General features: G+C 55.2%; 3 protein-coding genes across 4 annotated transcripts in view; 1 reads left to right on the forward strand and 2 right to left on the reverse strand.

The window, feature by feature from the left end:
• Positions 1 to 1,161: 1,161 nt before the first annotated feature.
• LOC115895292 (translation initiation factor IF-2-like) lies at positions 1,162 to 4,925 on the reverse strand. Its single transcript, XM_030925495.1, has 3 exons — positions 4,351 to 4,925; positions 2,797 to 2,995; positions 1,162 to 1,390 (listed from the first exon to the last, which is right to left on the reverse strand). Exons 1-3 carry the CDS (start codon positions 4,921 to 4,923, stop codon positions 1,380 to 1,382), a joined length of 783 nt encoding a protein of 260 aa, XP_030781355.1. The 5' UTR covers positions 4,924 to 4,925; the 3' UTR covers positions 1,162 to 1,379.
• Positions 4,925 to 14,989, forward strand: PLEKHG4 (pleckstrin homology and RhoGEF domain containing G4). Of its 2 annotated transcripts, XM_030925494.1 has the most exons (21): positions 4,925 to 5,715; positions 5,883 to 5,978; positions 6,054 to 6,177; positions 6,262 to 6,355; positions 6,739 to 6,816; positions 6,895 to 7,008; positions 7,180 to 7,278; positions 7,372 to 7,520; positions 7,675 to 7,813; positions 7,914 to 8,030; positions 9,449 to 9,631; positions 9,888 to 10,390; positions 10,465 to 10,711; positions 11,437 to 11,526; positions 11,608 to 11,829; positions 11,922 to 12,092; positions 12,174 to 12,351; positions 13,386 to 13,502; positions 13,655 to 13,891; positions 13,980 to 14,095; positions 14,293 to 14,989. In XM_030925494.1, exons 1-21 carry the CDS (start codon positions 5,214 to 5,216, stop codon positions 14,296 to 14,298), a joined length of 3,582 nt encoding a protein of 1,193 aa, XP_030781354.1. In that variant the 5' UTR covers positions 4,925 to 5,213; the 3' UTR covers positions 14,299 to 14,989. The 2 variants fall into 2 exon arrangements, with proteins under 2 accessions (XP_030781354.1, XP_030781353.1); XM_030925493.1 differs by having other exon boundaries at positions 11,922 to 12,351; positions 14,293 to 14,969.
• The window catches only part of KCTD19 (potassium channel tetramerization domain containing 19), a 38,790-nt gene continuing 28,561 nt past the window's right edge, over positions 14,921 to 25,149 (reverse strand). The window contains exons 6-16 of the mRNA XM_010355118.2: positions 24,658 to 24,868; positions 22,771 to 22,931; positions 21,428 to 21,528; positions 20,528 to 20,670; positions 20,238 to 20,321; positions 19,850 to 19,964; positions 18,815 to 19,442; positions 16,871 to 17,062; positions 16,514 to 16,668; positions 16,081 to 16,182; positions 14,921 to 15,163 (exon numbers count right to left, since the gene is read on the reverse strand). Coding sequence (XP_010353420.1) covers positions 15,050 to 15,163; positions 16,081 to 16,182; positions 16,514 to 16,668; positions 16,871 to 17,062; positions 18,815 to 19,442; positions 19,850 to 19,964; positions 20,238 to 20,321; positions 20,528 to 20,670; positions 21,428 to 21,528; positions 22,771 to 22,931; positions 24,658 to 24,868 — 2,006 coding nt within the window. The 3' untranslated portion in view covers positions 14,921 to 15,049. The remainder of the gene's footprint in view (positions 15,164 to 16,080; positions 16,183 to 16,513; positions 16,669 to 16,870; positions 17,063 to 18,814; positions 19,443 to 19,849; positions 19,965 to 20,237; positions 20,322 to 20,527; positions 20,671 to 21,427; positions 21,529 to 22,770; positions 22,932 to 24,657; positions 24,869 to 25,149) is intronic.

The raw sequence follows: 25,149 nt of genomic DNA on the forward strand, positions 1-25,149 counted from the left end.
AGCCTGGCCAACATGGTGAAACCCTGTCTCTACTAAAAATAACAAAAATTAGCCAGGCATGGTGGCGCTCACCTGTAATCCCAGCTACTCGGGAGGCTGAAGCAGGAGAATCGCTGGAACCCAGGAGGCGGAGTTGCAATGAGCTGAGATCATGCGACCGTACTCCAGCCTGGAGGACATAGAGAGACAGCCTGGGCGACAGAGCGAGACTCTGTCTCAAAAAAAAAAAATCTTTGAGAGCTGGGCACAGTGGCTCATACCTGTAATCCCAGCACTTTGGAAGGCCAAGGCAGGTGGTTTGCTTGAGGCCAGGAGTTCAAGACTAGCCTGGGCAACATAGCAAGACCCTGTCTCTACCAAAAATCCAAAAAATTAGCTGGGTATGATGACTTGTGACTTTAGTCCAAGCTACTTGGGAGGCTGAGGAACCAGAATTGCTTCAGCCCCGGAGGCGGAGGTTTCAGTGAGCCGAGATCGCACCACTGCACTCTAGCCTGGGCGACAGAGCAAGACTCCATCTCAAAAACAAAAAAACCATATATATCTATACATTTGAGATATAAAGTCACATACCATAAAAATTCACCCATTTAAAGTGTACAGTTCAGTGTTTTGAATATACCCATAGGGTTGTGCAGCCCTTACAATCTAAGTTTAGAACATTTTCATCATCCCCCAAAAAAAGCCTGTACTCATTAGCAGTCAGTCCTCATCCCTGGCCCTCCTCAGCCCTAGGTAATAACTAACTTACTTTCTGGCTCTCTGGATTTGAAGGACTTCTGAGACACTTGGAAGGTTATACTTTTAGCCAACTTACCTTTACTTTTTCTGCATTATGCGCAGGGAAGGTGTGATGAGAAGGAAGAGTGACTTGGGCTTTGCCTTCAGGTTGTGCACAGTCCACAGTGATAAGGCCTTGTAGTTAACTAGTAGTCAACAGTTTATTTTTTAAATTTTTATTTATTTTGAGACAGTCTCATTCTGTCACTCAGGTCACTCAGGCTGGAGTGCAATGGCATGATCTTGACTTACCACATCCTCTGCCTCCCGGGTTCAAGCAATTCTCCTGCTTCAGCCTCCCAAGTAGTTGGGATTACAGGTGCCCACCACCATGCCCGGCTAATTTTTTGTATTTTTAGTAGAGACAGGGTTTTGCCATTGCTGGCCAGGCTGGTCTCAAACTTCTGACCTCAGGTGATCCACCCGCCTCCGCCTCCCAAAGTGCTGGGATTATAGGTGTGAGCCACCACGCCCAGCCGTAGTCAACAGTTTCAAGTCAATAGCCCCAGCTGTCACTCACCAGTGTCATTCTGGGTGTGTTACATTCTCTCTCTGAGCCTCGGTGTCCTCATCTCTCAAATGAGATAATCATACTCACTTCATAAGGCTGCTGTCAGGATTAAATGATAAAATTTAATGGGAAGAATCTACCCATGGCCTGGCTCAAGGTAAGGGATCATAAATGTCATTATTTGCCAGGCTGGGTGCGGTGGCTCATGCTTATAATCTCAGCACTTTGGGAGGCCGAACCGGGTGGATCCGTTGAGGTCAGGAGTTTAAGATCAGCCTGGTCAACATGCTGAAACTCCATCTCTACTGAAAATACAAAAATTAGCTGGGCATGATGGTGCATGCCTGTAATCCCAGCTACTGCGGAGGCTGAGGCAGGAGAATCACTTGAGCCTGGGAGGCGGAGGTTGCAGTCAGGGGGCAGATGAGCAGGGTGGGTTTGATGGCGAGGCAGGCAGGTGTCTTGGATGCAGGAGAGCAAGTGCATCAAGCGCTCATCCATGGGTCCTTGCCATGTGACTGGGCAGGGTGGCCTGAGCTGAAAGAACTTGGCTGGGGAAGGCTTCGTGAAGGAGGTGCTGCACCCAGGCCTCAAAGGAGGAAGGATTTTGATTAGGGGAGATGGGCATGGGCCTTCAAGAAGAGGAGCCAGTGTGAGACTAGACTAGTAATCAGATTTGTTTTCCAGGCCAGTCTGGGAGGTAGATGGGAAGGCTGTGATGCTTCTAAGTGGCCTTGACTGTCATACCAAGGAGTTTGGAGTTTATTTAGGTCAAAGGCAAGTGAGGTCTGGAAGTTCTGGGGTATTTGTTGCCCTCAGTATTTGGGGTAGTACTGAAGAGGGGTGTGCAAGGCAAATGACTATGGGTCTGTTGTCACCAGGCCCAGTGAGGCCCAGAGCCCTCCCTCACTTTTTATTTATTTATTTATTTATGAGACAGAGTATCGCTCTGTCACCCAGGCTGGAGTGCAGTGGCGTGATCTTGGCTCACTGCAACCCCTGCCTCCGGGGTTCATGCGATTCTCTTGCCTCAGCCTCTGAAGTAGCTGGGATTACAGGAGCCCCCCACCACATCTGGCTAATTTTTGTATTTTTAGTAGAGACAGGGTTTTGCCATGTTGGACAAACTAGTCTGGAACTCCCGACCTCAGGTGATCTGCCTGACTTGGCCTCCCAAAGTGCTGGGATTTTGTGGCATGAGCCACTGTGCCCGGCCCATTTAATTTTTGATTGAGTCATGTCAGCAAGAAATAGGAGGCTGAGGGAGAGTTGGGGAAGGGTCAGGGGAGGGAGGCCCATTCCTATTTTATGATCTCAGTGGAAAAGGCTGCTGTGAGTTGATTCTGCTGCCAGGAGAGCCACAGAGATGGGCCCCATGAGTCACTGCTCAGTCCTGCAAGCTCAGCCCACAAAGCCTGCTGTGGTCAGCCACCCCTGGCTGGCTTCAGGCCCAGCTCCCCAATATTCCCCACTAGGCCTCAGTGTGTCCTCATTTCTATCCGTACCTTTGCCATCCTGGTGCCATGCAACCTGTAGCTCTCTGCCTCTTCTGTCTCCTTTCAGGTTGAGTCTCTGAATCTGTCTCCATTTGTGACTCTGGTTTCCATCTGATACATAGATGTGGAGCCTCGGGAGGGCAGGGGTAGTGTGATGAGTGTCAAGCGCCCCAAAGCATTTATTCTGTACCAGGCCCTGTGCTGGATACTGGAAGGACAGAAGTGGGTAACATAGAGTCTCTGTTTCCATGAAGCTTACAATGCACATTCTCTGTGGAGTGGACAAACCAGGGCCTAGCCCTGCCTCTATCTCAGTGTGGCTGTACCTCCCCTGAATCTGCCTGCTGTGCCCAGGGTGCCAGGGTCAGCTATAGCCTGTGGCTTGAGGCTTTTCTTTGCCTCTGGCATTCACAGGGGTATGTGTGCCTGCCAGTAGGTTCCCCCCGGCTCTTAGGGCTCCTGGGGGCCTTGGCTGGTGGGTGCCAGTGGGCAGCAGAAGGGGAGGGAGGGAGCAGAAGGCAGTGACTCAGTGGGGGTGGCCCTGGGACAGAACTGGGGAGGAAGCCAAGGTTGGAAGATGCTTTCTGAAGCCAGCAGGGTGGGAAGAGAGGTCTGGCTGGGAGTTAGGGATGCAGCAGGACAACTCCAAGGCTCCCCTCTGGCAGCCAGACCTGCTCATGAAGGCTCCTCGGTAGCTGCCTGAAAGTCTGGACTCTGGGGGCTGAGCTGGGCTGGGTGGGGAGACTGCTGTTGGTCCCACTGTGCCTGCTGTCATCCCCACGTTCGTGAAATAGGCACCTGCCTTAGAGCCAGGGAAGCCGTAGCACCGGGTGCCCCCTCTCCCCAGGGACCATGGGCCTGGGCACACCTTGGAGCTCAGGGTCTTCTCCTGGTCACAGAGCTGACCTTCCCACAATCTTCCCACAAATTCTGGGGAGTGTCAGGCCAGGCCCACATGCCCCAAAGGGAACTTAAATCACACAGCTACCCAAGTGACTTTCATCAGTTCAGGATTCCCTGACTGGGGGTGAAATGAGGGGGCAGGGCACCAACACAGCCTGAGTGCTGGCAGCAGGTGGACGTATAAGATAGGGACCCCAGGCAACCCCAGGAGAAAAATGACTTTCCATTTTTACAGGTGAGGAGGGTGAGGCTCAAAGAGCAGAGTTCCTGGAGAGCCCCCAGCAGGTAAGTGGAGAAGCCAGGCCTGGGCTGGGTGCTCTGGCTCAGGACCCCACCTCAGCACCAGTCTCCTGCATTGGACTTTGTGGAGAAGGGGGTAAGGGGGTGCCAGGGATGGCAAAGGGGTGGAGGATCTGGGGGACTCTGGCAGGCCTGGGTCAGCTCCACCCATTGGTCTCACTCCCAACCCGATGGCAGCCCCATCCCGCGGGGGATCATGCTACCTGTCTCTGGGTGCCCACGCCGAGGTAGCGTCCCGCTTCCCTACACAGAAGGCCTTCCCCTCCCGTCTGCTCATTCAGCCGCGGAAGCCCCTGGGAGCCCCCACCCCTCCCCGTCCCGCAGTGCTCTCCCCGCCCCCACCCCCCACCGCGCACTCACCCTTGCGCACCCACGCGGCCTTCCTGGCAGGACAGCGCTTCCGGCGTCCTCGCCAGGCCCGGGAAGTGGGCACGGTGGTGCTGCCGGCCGTTGGTCGCTGCCCCGACCCATGCACTGCGACGCCGCGGGTGGGGCGCGCGGTCTACGGGGCCCGGGGGTGCGGCGGGACGGGGCTGGCGGGCCGTCCGGGTCCGTGGAGAGGACCGCGGCGAGCGGGGGTTGCTGCGGGAGCCCGCACCTCGTCTTCCCCGCCGGCCGGTCTGTGCCCCGTCGAGACCTGCGCGGGCTGTGGCTCCGTCCTCCGGCCCCCAGGGGGCGGCGCGGCGCGGCGCCGCGCCCCGGCGGCCCTGCCCTCCCTCCCCAGCGGCCAGGAGGTGGTGCCCCGTGACGCCGCGCGGGCACGCTGTACTCGCCGTCGAGGCCGCCGTCTGTTCGGCCCAGGGGCGTGAGTGTCGCCAGAGGGCGACGTGGGGCGCGCGCCAGGCCCCACAACGAGGCCAGGGCCTGGCGGGGACGGCGGGAGAGCGAATACGAGGCAGCGTGGCGCCATGGCGGGGCCGCCCCGACGGGCATGGGCCTGCAGAGCGTGGCCGTGGGGACGCTGAGGGAGGGCGCGCACGGAGCAGAGGCCCACGAGCGTCCGACAGGGGACCTGGACAGAGGGACGCCCCTAACATTATTACCCTCTCCCCAGGCCTGAATTGCAGTTCCTGTGCTCTGGCACTAAGACTGGCACCTCCTGCGGCCCATGCCTTTTGCCTGCATTGCCCACTGAATCCAACTCGACTGTCTTCAGCCTGGTTCACACTGAGGCTCAGCCCTCTCCCACTGGCCGGGAGCAGGCCCACCTTTAGGAGGGCGTGATGGAAAGGCCCCTGGAGGATGGGGATGAGTCCCCAGACTACCAGGGCCATGCCACCGACTGGAGATTTGCTGTGTGCAGTTTCAGGGATGCCTGGGAAGAGGAGGAACCTGCTTCCCAGATGCATGTTAAGGACCCGGGTTGTCCGAGACCACCAACCGGGGCCGCCCAGGATGAGGGGCTACAGGGCAGCCCCTTGTCCAGGAAGCTTCAGTTACTCCTGGCCGCAGATGAGTTGGGGGATGCCCAGAGGGGCAAAGTAGAAAGCTCCTCAGTCCTGTCAGAAGGGCCAGGTCCCTCTGGAGTGGAGAGCCTCCTATGCTCCATGTCCTCCCACCTCAACTTGGCACAGGGTGAGAGTGACACCCCAGGGGTAGGGTTGGTAGTGGACCCAGGTCCAAGCAGGGTGATGCCATCTGGCTTGAGCCCTGGGGGATTGGACAGCAACCCTGTGGGCCTTGGAGACCCTTTATCAGATAAATCATCAAAGCTGCTGGAGGCAGGTAAGGAAGGCTGGGCTAGGGAAGTCTGGGAAGGGAATAGGGATGCCTGGAGAAATGAGCGTCAAGACCTTGGAGGTCTCTGACCCTACTCAGGCTGAAGCCGGGATCCAAGAAGGGGTCTCTGGATAGGTGGCCCAAGGCAGACCCAAGTCATTTCCCTTCCCAAGCCCCCAGTGGATCCAGCCTCCCTAAGCCTGCTGACTGCCTCCTGGCCCAAGACCTCTGTTGGGAGCTGCTGGCCAGTGGTATGGCCACCTTGCCAGGTAGCCGGGAGGGCCTAGAGGCGGTGGAGGTGGAGTGGCCCAATGGGGCAGGAGTTCACTGCTTCTTCCCCACAGGGACTCGGGATGTCCAAGGCCGGGCAGTACTGCTTCTGTGTGCCCACAGCCCAGCCTGGCTTCAGCCTGAGTGCAGCAGCCAGGAACTCATCCGCCTCCTGCTGTACCTGCGAAGCATCCCCAGGTTTGAGGGCGGGGTTGGGAGACTAAGCCTGAGCCAGCTGTGAGGACTGGGAGTCAGGTACTGAACTGAAGCTCACCCCTTTAGGCCCGAAGTACAGGCACTGGGACTGACAGTGCTAGTTGATGCCCGAATTTGTTCCCCAAGTTCTTCCCTCTTCTCTGGGCTCAGCCAACTACAAGTGAGTACGGGATTGTAGCTCTCCTCATTCCTTTTCTTTTCTTTCCTTTCCTTTTCCTTTTCTGACGGAGTCTCACTCTGTTGCCCAGGCTGGAGTGCAGTGTTGTGATCTTGGCTCACTGCAACCTCTATCTCACGGGTTCATGTGATCCTCCTGCCTCAGCCTCCCGAGTAGCTGGAATTACAGGCACCTGCCACCATGCCCAGCTAATTTTTGTATTTTTAGTAGAGAGGGGGTTTCACCATGTTGGCCAGGCTGATCTCGAACTCCTGAACTCAGGTGATCCTCCTGCCTCATCTCCCAGATTCCTGCGATTACAGGCATGAGCCATTGTGCTCTTTTCTGTAGAGTTGGGGATAGGGCTGAGCTCAGGTTCCTTGCAGGAAGCAGCCCCAGGGGCCGTGTACCAGGTGCTGCTAGTGGGAAGCATGCTGCTGAAGGAAGTGCCTTCCGGGCTGCAGGTACTAAGCCCAGTTAGGCTAGGGGTAGAGGCGGGGTGCCTCCTCCCTAGGCCTGGGTCACAACACCTTCTCCTGTAGCTGGAGCAGTTGCCCTCTCAAAGCCTTCTGACCCACATCCCAACGGCGGGGCTGCCCACTTCGCTAGGAGGAGGCCTGCCTTACTGCCACCAGGCCTGGCTGGATTTCCGGAGGGTCAGTATACTGGGCGGGGCGTGGGGGCAGTTATATAGGCAACTTGGGATTGTGGAGGAGCCTCTCTGGGACTGGCTTGAACAGCACAAAGCTGGCTGCAGTGGCCTGGAACCCAGGAAGCCCGGGAGCAACACTGCGTGCTGCTCCAGTCATGCCTGCCCTTGCTTACAGCGGCTGGAAGCCCTACTGCAGAACTTACAGGCAGCTTGTGCCCTGCTCCAGGGGGCCATCGAAAGTGTGAAGGCTGTGCCCCAACCCATGGAGTCTGGGGTGAGTGTCACCTCCCAATCCCTCCATGAATGCTCCCTGTCTCCCTCCTTCTCTCCCACGGCCACCTCCACTGCTTATTGCCCTCAATCACAGGAGGTCGGTCAGCTGCTACAGCAGACAGAGGTCCTGATGCAGCAGGTGCTAGACTCACCACGGCTGGCATGGCTACAATGCCAGGGGGGCCGGGAGCTGACATGGCTGAAGCAAGAGGTCCCAGAGGTGACCCTGAGTCCAGATTACAGGTGGGTGCAAGCCCGGCCCCCAGATCTTGCCCAAGCCCACCATATTCTATGCCAGGACTCATCTGGCTAGCTCAGAACCTGGCAGGATTGTGGGTGCCAGGACAGGGTGGAGTGGTGCAAGGCAGGGGGTCTAAGATGGTATACCCTACACCAGGACAGCAATGGACAAGGCTGACGAGCTATATGACCGGGTGGATGGATTGCTGCACCAACTGACCCTACAGAGCAACCAGCGAATACAGGCCCTAGAGTTGGTCCAAACACTGGAGGCCCGGGAGGGCGGACTGCACCAGGTCGGAACTACTTGCCCAGAGTGAGCCCTGCCCCGATCTCAAATGTGAGCCCCCAATCCATAGCAGCTTTCTTCACCTTTCCCTGCTTGTGCCCCTCCAGATTGAAGTGTGGCTGCAGCAGGTGGGCTGGCCAGCGCTGGAGGAGCCTGGGGAGCCCTCGCTGGACATGCTGCTCCAGGCCCAAGGCTCTTTTCAGGAGCTGTACGAGGTTGCTCAGGTATGTGTGGTCACTTGTTCATGCCATGGGTATTGGGATGCAATGCCAGGAACTAGGAATGCAGAACTGTGTGAAAGAAATTCAATCCTTTGCTCTCTTGGACCTTATAGTCCCATAGAGAATATCAGTTATAACTAATCACAGTCATATATGTGCCTGTAAACCCAGGCAGGATCTCTGGAGAGAATCAGTGCAGGTGATTCTGCCTGAGGGTATAACCAAGACTTTACCCAGCAGGAGTGTCAGGCAAACTTTTTTTGGGTGACTTTTGAGCTGAGAGTTGAAAGATAAGTTGAGGTCAACCAGGCAGAAGAGGGTTGAGGATGGGGGCATATTCCAGGCTTAGAAGACAGCATGCACAAAGGTCCTGTGGCAGGAGGGAGTGGTGTGCCTGAGGAATCATAAGGCCAGTGAGGTTGAAGTGCAGAGCAGAGAGGGAGAAAGAGTGGGGGCAGTTGTGGTGGGACAAGCCTGGTCAGTGGCCACATCACTGGGCCCTTGTAGCAGTCAGTATAAAGTTTAATCAGGAAGGCCACATAATCAGATCCGTATTCTAGGAAGATTACGTTAGTTTCCAAGTAGACAGTGACTTGGAGGATGGGCATGGGGAGTGCAGTGAAGAGGCAATTACAGTAGTCCAGGTGGGAAATAATGCCTTCTCTGGACAGGATAGTGGCAGGGGAGACGGGTTGGAGAAGTTGATGGGATTTGCTGTGGACCCGTGTGGGAAGGTAAGGGACAGGGATGTTGCAAGGATGAATGGGCGCTGTTCCCTGAGAGACTAGGAGACGAGGTCATCTGGGGGAAAGGGCATTCAAGAGTCCAGTCTTGGGCATGCTTTTGAGATGGCTGTGAGGGATGAGAGGAGGGCCCTTGGGTCTCGGGCCTGGAGCTCAGAGGAGAGGTCTGGCTGGAGAGGATCACTTGATGGGCCCAGGTGTTTGGATGACGTTTGAAGTCAGTTACATGAGAGTGCCTGGGAGATTGAGTGCACTGTCCTCAGGATCCCCAGTGTTTAATGGCCTAGGTGAGGGAAGGGGAGGACGACGAGCCACCGGAGAAGAGTGAGGAGAATCAGGAGCATGGGGAGGAGCCGGGGGAGCCCAGCAGAGAGTGGGCTGAATGGCGCTGAGAGGTGGAGTCAGTGAGGCCTGAGAAGCGCTGGGGATGGGGCAGAGTGGAGCTAGAGAGGGCTGGCGTGGAGGGCGAGATGGGATGGTGAGGATAGACGATTCCTGTAGGGAATTTGGCTGTGGAGAAGGAGAGTGGATGTGGGTGGCGAGTGGGAGATAAGGGGTAGGTGTTCCACCACAGGACAGACTTGATGGGGACATGTCGATATGTCAGCAGGAAGGATCTGGGTCTGGGGGCTGAATCACCAAGCCTGGACTGGCTGAGACTAATTTCTGTCTCTGCAGGAGCAGGTCAGGCAAGGGGAGAAGTTTCTGCAGCCACTGACTGGCTGGGAGGCGGCTGAACTGGGCCCCCCTGGGGCACGCTTTCTGGCCCTGCGAGCCCAACTGACTGAATTCTCTAGGGCTTTGGCCCAGCGGTGCCAGCGGCTGGCGGATGCTGAGAGGCTGTTTCAGCTCTTCAGGGAGGTGGGTGAGAGTCTCCCCAGCTCCAAGTGATCCATGAGGCCGGAAGGGTGGCAGCCCCAGCTTCAGCAGAGCGTGAGCTCTTCTTGGTCATGCTGCCTGTTCTCTTCCCTGGTCTTCAGTTTGACCCTAAAACCCAGTCACTGGGGCTGTGTCCTGGGCAGCATCCTGTGGGGATGGGGAGTGGGTAGAGGAGCAGAGTGTCCAGTGGGGCTTGGCGGGATTCTCCTCTAATGGTTGTCCGGCCCTGGTGTTGCAGGCCTCGATGTGGGCTGAGGAGGGGCAGCGAGTGTTGGCAGAGCTGGAGCAGGAACGCCCAGGGGTTGTGTTGCAGCAGCTGCAGCTGCACTGGACCAGGCACCCTGATTTGCCTCCTGCCCACTTCCGAAAGATGTGGGCTCTGGCCACGGGGCTGGGCTCAGAGGCCATCCGCCAGGAGTGCCGCTGGGCCTGGGCACGATGCCAGGACACCTGGCTAGCCCTGGACCAAAAGCTTGAGGCTTCACTGAAGCTACCACCGGTGGGCAGCACAGCTAGCCTGTGTGTCAGCCAGGTCCCCACTGCATCTGCCCATCCTCCCCTGAGGAAGGCCTACAGCTTCGATCGGAATCTGGGGCAGAGTCTCAGTGAACCTGCCCGCCACCGCCACCACGCGGCCACTATTGCTGCCTGCCACAGACCAGAGGCTGGAGGAGGTGCCCCGCCCCAGGCATCCCCTACTGTGCCTCCACCGGGCAGCTCTGACCCCAGGAGCCCCAACAGGTATGGGTAGTAGGCAGGGTGGGGAGGGCAGTAGAGGAGAAATGTCTTGGGTCCTGACTCCCCATACCTGGTAGGCTACAGCTGGTGCTGGCAGAGATGGTGGCCACGGAGCGGGAGTATGTCCGGGCTCTAGAGTATACTATGGAGAACTATTTCCCCGAGCTGGATCGCCCCGATGTGCCCCAGGGCCTCCGTGGCCAGCGTGCCCACCTCTTCGGCAACCTGGAGAAGCTGCGGGACTTCCACTGCCACTTCTTCCTGCGTGAGCTGGAGGCTTGCACCCGGCACCCACCACGAGTGGCCTATGCCTTCCTGCGCCATGTAAGCCCGACAGGCCACATGGTATCAACTCATTCTGCCACACTCCCCAAGTTGCTGCTGGGCACATACTTGGTGCCGGTCCCTGTGCTGGGTACAGCTATGAGCAAGACTGGCAAGCTTCTGCACCTGAGGGTGCTCTTAGTTCAGTGGAGGAGACATAGAAGCAAGAACGATACTTGTAGATTATAGTTGGGGCTAGGAGGAAAATAAGTAGAATAGATGCTTGTGAATTACTGGCAGGGCAGGGGCTCCACTTTAGAGGGCCTGAGTGCGGTGCCAGGACACCTGGTACAAGAGGAAGTCTTTGAGGGGCTGATGTTTAAGCTGAGGAATAGGGGAGGGGCTGGAGTGAGTGTCCCACCCAGAGTGCAAGGTCGTGTGGAGGAAGCGGCCCTGCCAAGGAGGTGGCTGAGTATAGTGAGCAGGACAGTCCCAAGTGAGGTGAGCTCTTAGAGCCATGGGAGGAGCAGAGCTGAAGGCAAGGGCTCAGTCCGAGGGCAAGGGGCTTCTTCCTCAGGGGCCTGTGGGCATACCCCCCTCTGCCCAGTACTGTTCTCGCCAGATCACCCCTTGTTCAAAGCAGGGCAGATTGGGTCTGTAGGGGGAGGCCTTCCTGAAAGCCGTATACTGGCATCTTGGTCCTCTCAAGCTGAGGGTAGTCTAGCCTGTGCCAGCCTTAGGGAGCTGGCCCCTTTGCACTGGGGCTGAGCCACATGTCCTTGTAGAGGGTGCAGTTTGGGATGTACGCGCTCTACAGCAAGAATAAGCCTCGCTCCGATGCCCTGATGTCCAGCTATGGGCACACCTTCTTCAAGGTACGTGAACCTGAGACTAGGAAGAGTAGGGGATGCGGGGAGTGCCCCCAAATCACTCAGTGGTCTCCCACCCGCCCACAGGACAAGCAGCAAGCTCTGGGGGACCACCTGGATCTGGCCTCCTACCTGCTAAAGCCCATCCAGCGCATGGGCAAGTATGCGCTGCTGCTGCAGGAGCTGGCACGGGCCTGCGGGGGCCCCACGCAGGAGCTCAGTGTGCTGAGGGAGGCCCAGAGCCTTGTGCACTTCCAGCTGCGGCACGGAAACGACCTGCTGGCCATGGATGCCATCCAGGGCTGTGATGTGAGTCATCCCAAGCTGTGATGGGCAAGGGCGGTAGGTGTGGAAGAAGAAGGCAGAAGAGGCCAGCCACCCACTGGCCCCCAACTCTGCAGGTTAACCTCAAGGAACAGGGGCAGCTGGTGCGACAGGACCAGTTTGTGGTGCGCACTGGGCGCCACAAGTCTGTGCGCCGCATCTTTCTTTTTGAGGAGCTGCTGCTCTTTAGCAAGCCTCGCCATGGGCCCACAGGGGTTGACACATTTGCCTATAAGCGCTCCTTCAAGGTAGGCCTGCCCACCCCAGGCCCCGCCACTTATGTTCCCGACCCATGCCTTACCAAGCCCCTCTCTCCCCGCTGGCCACAGATGGCAGACCTTGGTCTCACTGAGTGCTGTGGGGACAGCAACCTGCGCTTCGAGATCTGGTTCCGCCGCCGCAAGGCCAGGGACACCTTTGTGCTTCAGGCCTCCAGCCTAGCCATCAAGCAGGCCTGGACAGCTGACATCTCCCGCCTGCTTTGGAGGCAGGCCGTCCACAACAAGGGTGGGTCTCTGCCCCTCCTTCACCCCACACTCCCCTCGCTGGAGAGCTTACATTGACCCACAGGAGCCCAGGGACCTGGAAAAGCTTGGGAAGTGGGGAGGAGGCCCAGCGACAGCCACCAGTGCAGTAGAAAGGAATTCAAAGCCAGGCAGCCTTGCTGTCACTGCCTCTGACTTTGAATACAACATGAACTTCTCTGAGTATCAGGGGCATCATGGCTGTCTCTATCTTTTTATTTTTGGAGACAGGGTCTCGCTCTGTCGCCCAGGATGGCATGCAGTGGCATGATCTCTCCTCATGGTTGCCTCTGCCTCCTGAGCTCAAGCATTCTTCCTACCTAAGCCTCCCAAGTAGCTGAGACTACAGGCATGTGCCACCATGCCTAATTTTTTTTTTTTTTTTTTTGAGACGGAGTCTTGCTGTGTCACCCAGGCTGGAGTGCAGTGGCGCGATCTCGGCTCACTGCAAGCTCCGCCTCCCGGGTTCCCGCCATTCTCCCGCCTCAGCCTCTGAGTAGCTGGGACTACAGGCGCCCGCCACCGTCGCCCGGCTAGTTTTTTGTACTTTTTAGTAGAGACGGGGTTTCACCGTGTTAGCCAGGAGGGTCTCGATCTCCTGACCTCGTGATCCGCCCGCCTCGGCCTCCCAGAGTGCTGGGATTACAGGCTTGAGCCACCGCGCCCGGCCAACCATGCCTAAGTTTTAAAATTTTTTCATAGAGGTCTCATTATATTGCCCAGACTGGTCTCGAACTCCTGGGCTCAAACAATCTCCCACCTCAGCCTCCCAAAGTGTTGGGATTACAGGCGTGAGCCACTGTGCCTGGCCAGGGGCCTCATCTTTAAAAGGGGAATATGGCACCTGCCCCACAGGATTGTTGGGAGGGGAGCACCTGGCGCTAGAAAGGCTCAGCTGACAGGACAGTTTAATGTGCTGGATGGAGGTGTATGGGAAAGACTTATTTAGGGGGTAGTAGAGGCCCAAGGACAAGCTTATGTCCAGAAGCGTCCCACTTATGTCCACTCTCCACCCAGAGGTGCGCATGGCTGAGATGGTGTCCATGGGTGTGGGGAACAAGGCCTTCCGAGACATTGCCCCCAGCGAGGAAGCTATCAACGACCGCACCATCAACTATGTCCTGAAGTGCCGAGGTAGCAGGCAGGCTACAGGGTGTCGGGGTAGGAGTAGGAAAGCTGTGCGGGAAGCACTGTGGCCTTCTGTCAGTGCTGACCCGCACTCTCCTTGGGATCTGGGGTCAGGCTAAGCTCTGGCCTGTCCCAAACTGACCCTCTCTCTTATGCAGAAGTTCGATCTCGGGCTTCCATTGCCGTGGCCCCGTTAGACTATGACAGCCTCTACCTGGGAGCCTCGAACTCCCTTCTTGGAGACCCTGCCTCTTGCTCTGTTCTGGGATCCCTCAACCTGCACCTGTACAGAGACCCAGCTCTTCTGGGTCTCCACTGTCCCCTGTATCCCCCCAACTTCCTGGAGGAAGCAGCACTGGAGACTGAGGCAGAGCTGGGCGGCCAGCCCTCTTTGAGTATGTCTGGGCCCAGCCAGAGACAGGAGGGCATGGCTTGGGGTCTGGGGCCTCCCGTGCTGACAGCTCACCCAGTCTCCCTCCCTAGCTCCTGAGGACTCAGAGGTCTCATCCCAGTGCCCATCAGCCAGTGGCTCCAGTGGCTCTGACAGCAGCTGTGTGTCAGGGCAGGCCCTGGGTAGAGGCCTTGAGGACTTATCCTGTGTGAGTGCCATTTGCCCTATACCCACCAGCCCTTCCCCAGCCCAGGCTGGGCCTGTGACTATGGCCAGCCCCTCCCAGCACAGGGTAGCCCTTTACTTTGGGTAGAGCTTGTGGTGGGTGGGCCAGAGCCATTCCCCAGACACCCCCTGGGCCCAGAGTCAAGGAAGCAGGCATTCATGCCTGGCCTGGCCCTGCAGGTCTGAGCTCGGGACTGGACGAGCAGTAGATCCAGCAGCCTGCAGCTCCAAGGAACATTGCCTCTCTGGATCTGCTATGACCAGGGTGTGGCGGACACCTGGGCCTCCTCCAACCTACGTGTGCAGAACTGTTGACTACCCTTTCTGATGTGTGTGGCCGTCGGACTAACTGGCACGGGGCCTCTCTAGGGGAGTCTGGTTGTAGAGCCTGAATAGGCTCCTGGCCCCATGACCCCTTCTCCTGTCCTCAGCTCCCATCCCAGTTGTGGGTTAAGAAGAGGCTAGAGCAGACATTGAGTGTTTCCATGCTATAGGCTGGTGGGGGACTATGTGCCTCTGGGCAGTGACTAGGCTGCCCCCACCCCTCAGGAAAAACACAGGTGGGCTCCTAGCAGCTGATCCCCAATCCCTGGCCTTAAAGCCGAGCTGTTACTATAGGGGCAGGTCCACCTCTACAGGGCCCTGATGCTTGCCTGTCCTGGCCCCCAGGCCCAGCCACTTATTTACAGGGGCATTTTGGTTATTTTGACTTGATGCCTTTTGAATAACTTTCAACAGAGTTGTCTAAAATTATCTTACTGGTTGTTAGGCCTTTGGTGTCTCAGAGAAGGAGTCTAGGTCTTTGATGTGTGATTTACTGTTTTATTTGTTTATAATAAAAAGTAGACTGATATGTACCCACTGATGGGCACATGCATATCTCCAGTTAACATGAACCTTGGTGGGTGGGGCACAAGGGGCTGCATCTCTGGACACCCTAGTCCTCTTGTAGGTACTTTCCCAGGATGGAGTACGAGACAGACCTAGACAGGCCCCTCTGGATGAGCAGGTCCATGCAGCGGCCATATTTCCTGGCGAAGGGCAGTGTAAGCTGGAAGGAAAGGCCAATCTTATCCCTGATTTCCTGGCCAGTTGCCTACTCTAGCTCCTTGTGGGTGGGGTTCTCCCATCGGGGCAGGGACAGGGCAAGCCCGGCTGTAGAGGACTTTTGATGCTCTAGGGCCCACCTCTGCCCAAGGGCATCTCACAGGGTGGGGCTAGAAATGGCTATCAGGGAACTAAGCAGAAAGACTGGAGGGTCAAAAACATGTTTCCTGCTACCAGTTTTCTACTTTCTAGCCACACACACTGACCTCCCCTTTACAAACCACATATGAGCCAGATGCCTAATGGTAACTGGGTACTAGAGGGCTTATGGTAAAAGGTGTTATAATAATGCTCTTGATTATAGAAGTGTCAGATCAATGAGAAACTGCCTAAATCATTTCCACCTCAATGTTAAAATTAGATTAAGGAATCAGAAAAGGAAAAAAAAAAAAAAACAACAACAAAAAAACCCTTGATCGTTCCTTTGCCCTTACTGAACATTTTCTTTTTCTTTGTAAAGAATGCTTAAAAGTAGGTTAAATATGAAAGGAATGTACACAGATGGTGACATCGTGGCCAGATAGGTGAAGCTGGTATCACTGGTTGAAAAGGCCTCACTCCCATATGAGTCAAAGCTTGGGCTCGTATGATATGTGTCCCTAAGTGTGGCCAGGGTTGTTAGTGATGAAGGCAGTTGGTATCATTAGAGGAAAACTATGAAAACCAGTGACCTGAATACTGCTTTTGGACTACTCTGGATTGGTTAATTTCATCCAGTTTCTCCCTCCCTGGGAGCAGTGGCCTAAGTTGCCTGTCTAGCTTTCTGGGCAGTGCTGGCCCAGCCCTGGTGCAGCAAGACACATGTCCATCTGAGGCATCCACAGGGTCAGTGGATTTCCAGGGGTTGCAAGTGACCCTCACCTCCACCCAGCTGTACAGGCGCTCCTGGGTGTGCCGGTCGTCCTTGAAGCCGGTAATGGCCAGCAAATCTACCACAAACTGCTTGGGGCTGATATGCAGGGTCTGCCAGGAGAGCCCACGATCAGGGAGGGCTAGGGCAGCTCCTAGCCCTTCAGAGTGAGATGCAGAGCAGTGACTTCTCTGGGTCCGCAGAGCCATAGAGGTAGGAGGCAGGCACTGTCACTGCAAATCTGCCTCTTGGCTGAGGCTCAGTCCAGGTGCAACTGCTCTGTTTGCCTGTCCCTGCCTGTCCCACCACTCTTCTGGTCCTGGCCTTCTTCTCCTTAACCCCATCTTGGCTTACTTCCTCTTGCCTTGCACCACTTACTGTGGGACAGGGGAAGAGGTGGAGAAGGTACAGGGTGCCCCAGGGCCTGGGGCCTGTCACACATACCCACAACTGGTTGGCCAGGGAGACCACCTTGGCTGTGATGGCTTTGGGGTCCTTTTGCCTGATGGAATCCAGGATGATGTCAGCCAGGAAGCAGTGACATTTCTGCGCATAAAACATCTCTTCCCAGGACAGAGAGAAACTCAGGAAAGTCACTTCTGTGGAGGAGGGAAAGTGGATGTGGCCACATCTGTCAACAATAGGGCCTTAGAGACAGTGTGAGGAGGGGGAGAGGGGTAGGGCCCCCAGGGGCCACTGTCTCTGCCTGAAATAACCTGGGAGGGGGCTCAGACATCCTGAGAAGGGGCTCAGGCATCCTCACGAGGAGGCGCAGGGCTCGGCCTGGTTCCAGAGCCTCACCTTGGGGCTGGGGGCTGGCTGTGGGTGGTGTATGCCTGAGGTTGTCCATCTGCGTGGTGTAGATGATGCTGTCCTCAAAGAACATGCAGAAGCCATCGTTGCCCACCACAGGGGGGTGAGTCACTTTGAGGATAACCCCTAGTGTATCCACCTCACTGGCCTTGGGCAGAGGCTGCTCAGGGGCAGGGCTTTCTGTGAAAACAATATAGGGAGGGTCTCTCCTTTTAAAAAAAATTATTATTATTATTATTATTATTATTTGAAATAGAGTTTTGCTCTTGTTGCCCAGGCTGGAGTGCAATGGCACAATCTTGGCTCACTACAACCTCTGCCTCCCAGGTTCAGGCAATTCTCTTGCCTCAGCCTGCTGAGTAGTTGGGATTACAGGCATGTGCCACGATGCCTGGCTAATTTTTGTATTTTTAGAAGAGAAGGGGTTTCACTATGTTGGCCAGGCTGGTCTTGAACTCTTGACCTCAGGTGATCCACCCGCCTCAGCCTCCCAAAGTGCTGGGATTACAGACGTGAGCCACCACACCCAGGCTTTTAAAATTCTTTTCTTCAATTACCATCAAATCTACCTAAGCAGGGGCTCTCCTTTAGCCACCTCAGAGCCCAAGGAGGGAGGGCACCTCTGGTGACAGGACAGTATGATCAAGTTACCCCAGCCTTGCAACAGCTACCATCTCTAGTTTCTCAGAAGTGACACCCTGGGCTGGCAGGGGCCTGTGCTGGCCGCTCCTCTCTTCATTGCCCTGGCATCACTGCAAATCAAATCCTGAACATTTTGGAACTCCAAGAAACTCCAGATTCCTCTGTTGAACTAAGACATCTCAAATGGGGCTGACAGTAACCCAGCTGAGGGCTAGAAATCTTTATAAAATTTTAAGTTGAGAGCTTTTGAGGCCAGCCTTTGATGCATGTCCAGAGAGTGGACATGCTTTGTCATCCCAAGCTTAACAGACCAACTTAGGGCTCACAGGCAAGAGTCCAAGAAGGCCACTCCAAGCAGGGCTGGAGCCACTAATAGGGAAGGTGACAATACTGCAGGCAGGGCTTTGAGGGAGCAAAGGCAGCAGCCTGGCACAGCAATTCTCAGCACAGTTCCCTGGCCGCCTCCCCTTAGCTGGCTACACACGCTGTCTCTCCAGCTCAGTCCCTGTAGCCCCTGCTACCTCCTGGGCTTCTCCACCTGGATGTCCCTTGGCATTTCACACCTAGTGTGTGCCCTTCCCCAGGCTCTGCTCTTTCTTACTCACACCTCAGTAAGGGCCCATCTACCCCCTTGCAGTCCCACAGGCTAGAAACCTGGCTCCTCCTTGGCCCAACCCTCCTTCCGTCCCCTAGCTGCCTAGCCTCCTTCCCCTAGCCTAGAAAGAACTCCAAGTGGCTTCGAACACCTAGCTCCTGCTGCATTTCCTCTGCTCCTGGAGCAAACTTTCTGATGGGCACACCTGGCCCCCGTGCTCTTGTCTAAAATCCTTCAGAGGCTGCTCACTTCTGTCCTGGTCAGAACGGAGTACCACGTCCTGAAGCTGGCCCGCAAGCCCTGTCCTGATGACTTCTGTCTTCAGCCTCATCTTTTATCACATTTGCACGTGAAGCCTGGCCTCCAGCTAGACTCATGCCCTGCGCTTCCAAACATCCTGGACTTCTTCCTTCCCCTGCTGACTACCCAGCCCTCAGCCTCTCTTGTGCTCCTGCTTCATAGGCGCCCTCTTCCCACAGTGCTCATCCCTTCACCGTATATGTTCTCCTGGCCCCTCCAGTCATGCCAATGTGCCAGTCATTTCTGTGTCTGCTGCCTGGCACAGAAATGGCATTGCTGAGCGGGGGGGGGGTGGTCTAGTCCTCCTTTGTCACTAACTTGCTCTGCCATCTTGTCCGAGGAGTTTGCCTTCTCTGTTGTGAATAAGACTTAGATCAGAGTGGGACAGGACTCACCTCTCTCCTTGGTCCTCTGCTTGCTCCAGTCCTTCAGGGTGATGGGTCTTTTTTGGGGGAAGTATGGCTTGAAGGTTGGCTCTGGCCCCTTGTCTTTCGGTCCAGCTCCAGCCCCTGCCTGTGGTCCTGGATCCTTCTCTGAGGCTGTGGAATGGACTTTCCAGGCAGCTGAGGGGCTGGGCTGGGAAGCAGCCTCGCTTCCTAAGGGGAGCTGCAGGGTAGCCGCCTCCAAGGGGCTGCTCCGGGAGACTGTCAGTGGCTGGAATTCCCACTGTTTGCAATTGACCATGTCCCATTCTCTCACCAGGGAGATGAGTTTTTGCATGGGAGTGGCGGGAGGGTCTTTGGTTTCAGATTTCTGTGTGAGGTTGATTGTGGTGCATTTCTTCTTTGGGGGGCTCTCAGGGTGGCTCCCCCAGTGTCCGGGGTTGGTACACAAGCCAGGGCAGTGTGAGTATGTGCTGGGATTGCCAGCCCTCTTGGCATTTCGGCATAGGGACACCTGGATGGGCCGGGTGTACTGCTCAGCCTCCTCCATCTGGTTGGACCTGGCCAGGTTTCCCTTAGCCTTGTTCCATGGAGTCCTGTCACTGCAGTCTTCAAAGTCCACAGGCATGTAGGCTGTGGTCTGGGGAGGGAAGGGCATAGTAACTCTGGATAGGTTGGGCATGGACATCAACACCTTGCCTGAGACCTAATAAGCTGGGCCTCCAGGACTTCAGTTGCTCTCCCCGAACAGTCTCATCCCTGACAGGGGTCACCCACTTGAGCTTTGCTCAGGCTGAGTGGGGGTGATGCCAGCCCAGTGGCCTGTCATTCCAACAGGAGATTCAATCAGCATTGCAGGCCACAAGTGGCCAGTAAGTTCCTATGCCTCCTTCACGGTTCAGAAACCAGGTTCTGTCCTAGGAATCCATGTAGGCCCTGCTCTTTCATTTTACTGCATCCCTCAGTAGCTGAGCCTGCCCCCTCCACCCTGGGCCTGGTGGTAGTGGTTTTTGAGGACAACAACAACCAGAGGAGGCTGGGGCGTACTTCTTTAGTGCCTCTACTGAACTCTGCCAGTGACCCTGGCCCTTCTGTCACCACGTGCAGCCTCCTGATGGGAAAAGCTTCTTCATTTTCAGATTCTTTCTCCTGAGTCCATGACCTGCAGAAAGAGGGGTTGGTTAGTGAGCAGAGACTTCCATCAGGCCATTGGCCAGTTGGTCAGATCTGCCCTTTGGCTGGGAGTTAATGCTAGACAGCAGAGAAGAAGGGGCTCTTAAAGGGTTTTGCCTAGGTCCTGGCCAATCCTGGGCCTGCTTCACTCCCTCAACCCCAAGGAGAACAGGATCCTCTAGGAGTGGGACTTCGGACAGGATTTCAAGAGGAATTTAAAGGACCAAATTCTAAACATAGAATCGTGATAAAGTTTCCTTACTTGTATGCTTCACATTGTGCAAGGGCTTCTGAGAGGGATGGAATGTGGTATTCCTCCACCTCCTGGCAGAAGAGGGGCCATTCCCTACAAATGACAAAGAGATGTCTGACTGGGCAGCTAGGGTGGGAGTGTGGGAGGGGGCATAAGCTCCTGGAGCTGCTGCCGCCAACAGTTCCCACGATGGAAATAAAATAACCTCCTCCCTGAAGGCTGCAAACCAGGTCTCCTTTGTTGCTAAGGAAGGGGTCAGCCTTCATGATTTCATCTTACTGTGTCCTTGCTTCACTTACTTAAATTCAGATGGTAAAAACAGTTTGCCAAGTCTCAGGAAGTTGAGAATGTGTCGGAACATCTGGCCATCCCCGTGGATGAGCAGGGTTTGTCCATATGTGATCCAGTACACTCTCTGAGGGTTGGACAGCAGTTCTGGATACTGGAGGGGGTTGGACACTAGACTCAGTCTCAGAGCCTCGGTCTTTGGAAGGGACAGGCCAATCTTCTTTCAGTCCCCTTTCCCAACTACACTAGAGCAGAGGCTTTGAGATTTCCATCTCCCTGTCTTGTCAGTAACAGGGAACCATGGTAGGGAGCAGAGCATCCAGGGAGAAGCACATCATCCCTGCTTCAACTTTTCATGGCCCCTAGACCACCCTCTCAAGGCATTTGGAAGCCCACCGTGCCTCCTTCTCAGTCCAGGCCCCTCAGAGCTGGCCCCCTCCCTACCCAAACTCCAGAGGGCCTTCCCCGCAGGCTGCTCGGTTCGCTTGCGCTCTGTTTGGTTTGTTTTGTTTTTTGAGACAGAGTCGCACTCCATCACCCAGGTTGGAGTGCAGTGGGACAACCTCGGCTCACTGCAACTTCCACCACCTGGGTTCAAGTGATTCTGGTGCCTCAGCCTCCCAAGTAGCTGGGATTACAGGCATGTGCCACCACACCCGGCTAATTTTTGTATTTTTAGTACAGATGGGGTTTCACCATGTTGGTCAGGCTGGTCTTGAACTCCTGACCTCGTGATCTGCCCACCTCAGCCTCCCAAAGTGCTGGGATTACAGGCATGAGCCATGGCGTCTTCCGGGAAAGTCTTTGTTCTCAGCAAGTGCTGGAAGCTATGTGAGGGCCAGGTGATGGCCCCCAGAGCAGCTCAGGTGGTGATGCCAGATGGGGAGCAGGGCAGCCAAGGCTGGCAGTACCTTCAGCAGTGTCTGCAGGGTGGTTGCATACCAGTGGCTTCCAACATACACTTTGATGATCTGTTGTGGGGAATACACAGTGATCTCTGCTGTCCACTCATCTATGGAAATCAAGGAGATAGAACACATAATCATATGGCCAGAAGGGAAAGCAGGTAGGGCCCTTTGGTCAGTAGTGTATTTCATGTTAAGTCTCAATATCTTTCCTCAGTCATATTGTGTTGCCTACTCTGAAAAGCAGCAGAAATCCCTGACATAAACCTTGCTTGCTGCAAGGTTTCCTGGGTGGTGAGGTGGGAAAGGGCACTGCCCCTCTTCACCTGACCCTCCTCCCTCAGGAAAGCTGGGTTGATGACCCTGTCCACCTACAATGCCAACTGCCTCCGGTTTCTGGCTGGGTGTGTCCTGGGTGTGTAGCTTTTCATGTGGCCACTCAGACTGAAGCTAGGGATCTCCCTCTGCGTGTTTGTGTTTGTGGTTTGGCAAATGTCATGGAGCCTACTCCCATCAAATCCCTGTCACTTTTATGAGACTAAGCCTCTAGGCATGTCTGGAGAATGGGGGCTGTATGCTGGGAAGATGAACCCATGACCCTTTTCCTAGAGCTGACTATATGTAGGCCTTGTTCTGATGTTTGGGAAGCAGTTTCTAATGAGCTCTGTAATGAATGAAGGGTATATAACTAGATTATACAACCAAGAGATAAGATGTATAGAACTAGACTGTGAACTCTAGGAAGATAGACTGTCTGTGTTGCTTACTTCTGTACCACCAATGTCTACTGCTGTCCTGGTATATGGCCAGTACTCAATAAATGTTGAATGGTGCTAAATGATAGTAATACAGCTTAAACTTTGCCCCCCCAGATTTTTGGTAATAAGAAGTTATAGGCAGCTGGTGAAAACAACAGTAGCTCTGGACTCAGTCAAATCCCAGCTTGATCACTGTGTAACTTGAGCGAGTTTTCTTCTCTGAACCTATTTTTCAGCTATTAAATGGACCCAGGGACAGCTCTGTTTAACATCGAGGAGGCTCCTCGCTGCATGGCTATGAGAAGCACAGCATGTCAGCTCCCAGGGTCAAGGCAGGCCTGCCCTGGGGGTCCCGCATGGCTGCAGACTGGGTAACAGCCCTGTCTGCTGCTGGAGATGAATTGTGGGCTTGGAGGTGAGGACAGAGCACTTAACATTAAAGTTTCCCTTTCGTAAAAATCCAAAATATTGGCTTGGCTTTCCCCTCCTCCTCCATCTACAGTTCCTCGTCCTGGCCACCTCATCTATTCCCTCCAATCCCCCAGATACTCCCCTGATGCTAAATTCAAACCTAGAAGCTTTCTCACTTACTGAGCACATCCATGGGTGCCAAAGTCCTCGGCTCCAGATGAGTCTTCAAAGCCACTTTCATTGGCTCGTAGGTGATGTCCCTTTTGTCCAGGAAGGCACAGAGCTCGTATACCTCGGAAATGGTCTCTGTCAGGGGCAGCCGGCAAGTCCCCAGCCAGTTCCTACCCAGAGGAAAGGCCTGTTATGAAGAACATCAGCATTGCACCCCAATAGAGTCGAGCCTGTAAACTTTCCATGCCTAGGATGCCTTGCCACAACACTGGCTCAAATCAGGCATTATTAACATTGTTTCCTTGTTTTTTTTTTTTTTTTTTTTTTTTTTAGACAGAGTCTCACTCTGTTGCCAGGCTGAAGTTCAGTGGCGCGATCTCAGCTCACTGCAACCTTCGCCTCCCCGGTTCAAGCGATTCTCCTGCCTCAGCCTCCAAAGTAGCTGGGACTACAGGCACCCTCCACCACGTCCAGCTAATGTTTTTTTTGTGTGTGTATTTTTAATAGAGACGGATTTCTTTTTTTTCTTTTTTTTTTTTTTTTTTGAGACGGAGTCTCACTCTGTCACGCAGGCTGGAGTGCAGTGGCGTGATCTCGGCTCACTGCAAGCTCCATCTCCCAGGTTCATGCCATTCTCCTGCCTCAGCCTCCTGAGTAGCTGGGACTACAGGTGCCCACCACCATGCCCGGTTAATTTTTTGTATTTTTAGTAAGGACGGGGTTTTACCATGTTGGCCAGATGGTCTCAATCTCTTGACCTCATGATCTGCCTGCCTTGGCCTCCCAAAGTGCTGGGATTGCAGGTGTGAGCCACTGCGCCCAGCCCATTTCCTTGTTTTAACTGGAAATCTGTCTAACCTTGTAGGAGAGTAAGCCTGGACAACAGGTCACATTTTTGGAACTGAGCTTGACTTATTTCAGCAAAGCCCTCTAAATGGACTAATTTCATGTCTCCAGGCCCTGTTTCAGGTTCCAGGGCCAGCTGAGGGCCCAGCCACTCCCTTCTTGCCCCATGCGCATTTGCCTAAGACATCTCAGTCACTGTGCCGCAGCCTGCCACAGTCTTGGAAAAAGACTGGGGTCTGAACATCAACCCCCTTCTCCAAACCCTCCCTTCCAAGGCACCTGTCTTTGCCCTCTGTGACATCAGGGTGGACATCTCTGAAAGAAATGAACTTTATGGGCCAAAAGAGCCCAAAACAACAATATTGGGAAAAGACAGCATTCAGGGTCAGCTGACCCTCTCACAGGGGCTCCAGAAAACCCACTTCTACCTTCAATTTTGGTACCAGACTATTTTGTGACCCTCAGAGAGTTGCTCTGTTGTTCTGCACCTCAGTTTGCCCTTCTACAAAACAGGGTTGGATTCCTTGCCCCTGCACTGAAGACATCCTGAGCTCATCCCACAAGGCAAGGGCTGGGGATCAGCACCTCTGGGAAGCCTGGCCTGGCCTGCCCTGCCCTGCTTCTAAGGGGGGCTCACCCCTGGCTGTGGCCATTCTGTGTGTCCATTGAGCCTCCCAAGAGTGGCAGAGGACCTTTGTAGAGGGGTCTGCACAGGGAGGTACCCAGCTCCCTGAGGGGATGACTGTGGCCTGGTCACCTCAGACCTAGCACAGGGCTAGAACCAGGGAAATGGACTGCAGAGGACAGAAAGAGGAAATGGTCTGAAGCCTTTGAACCTTAGCAACCCTCGTACCTTGGCACCAGCCCTCTCCTTTGAGGCCCTAACCTGATGGTAGTTTGGCGGTGCTGGTGATGGGAATGGCTAAAATGATGGGCTGGCCCCAAGGACACACTTCCCCTCTGGCTAGTGGGAAAGGCCCCAGTTTATTCCGAGAGGGAAGGGCAGAGCCAAGCGTGATGGGACTCAACGTGCCCTAAGGAGGGCCTCACTTGACATGCTGAAAGAGGACGCCGTTCCCTGTGATGTACAGTCGGCTTCCGTCTAGTGTGCTCTCGATGCGAAGCTGGCCCAGCGCAGAGTCCGGGTACTTGACCAGCAGACCCAGGGCCATCGTGTAGAGCGGCTTCATGGACTCCAGGCTGACTGTGCGGGCCCCCTTCCCGGGGCTCAGGGGAGGACAGGTGGTTCGGGAACAGCCACCTGTGTCAGGGAAAAGGGTGTATAGAACTAGACTGTGAATTCTAGGAAGACATGGTCTTCCTAGACCCCCATGGTCATAGCTGGATTGGAGGCTTTGGGACTTGGTTCCTACTGCTGCCTCCATTATACCGAGGAGGCTACAGAGGGAGGATATTTCCTTGCACAGTCCAAGTCGAGATCTCTTCAAAATTAGTATAATTTTTTTGTATACTCAGGCTTAGAAATCATAACTATTTGTTGGAAGGTGAGTTGGGAGTGGGGGATTCATTTGCTGTATCACT

The sequence above is a fragment of the Rhinopithecus roxellana genome, chromosome 20 (genome assembly GCF_007565055.1).
Source record: "Rhinopithecus roxellana isolate Shanxi Qingling chromosome 20, ASM756505v1, whole genome shotgun sequence".
Classification (NCBI taxonomy): Eukaryota; Metazoa; Chordata; class Mammalia; order Primates; family Cercopithecidae; genus Rhinopithecus; species Rhinopithecus roxellana.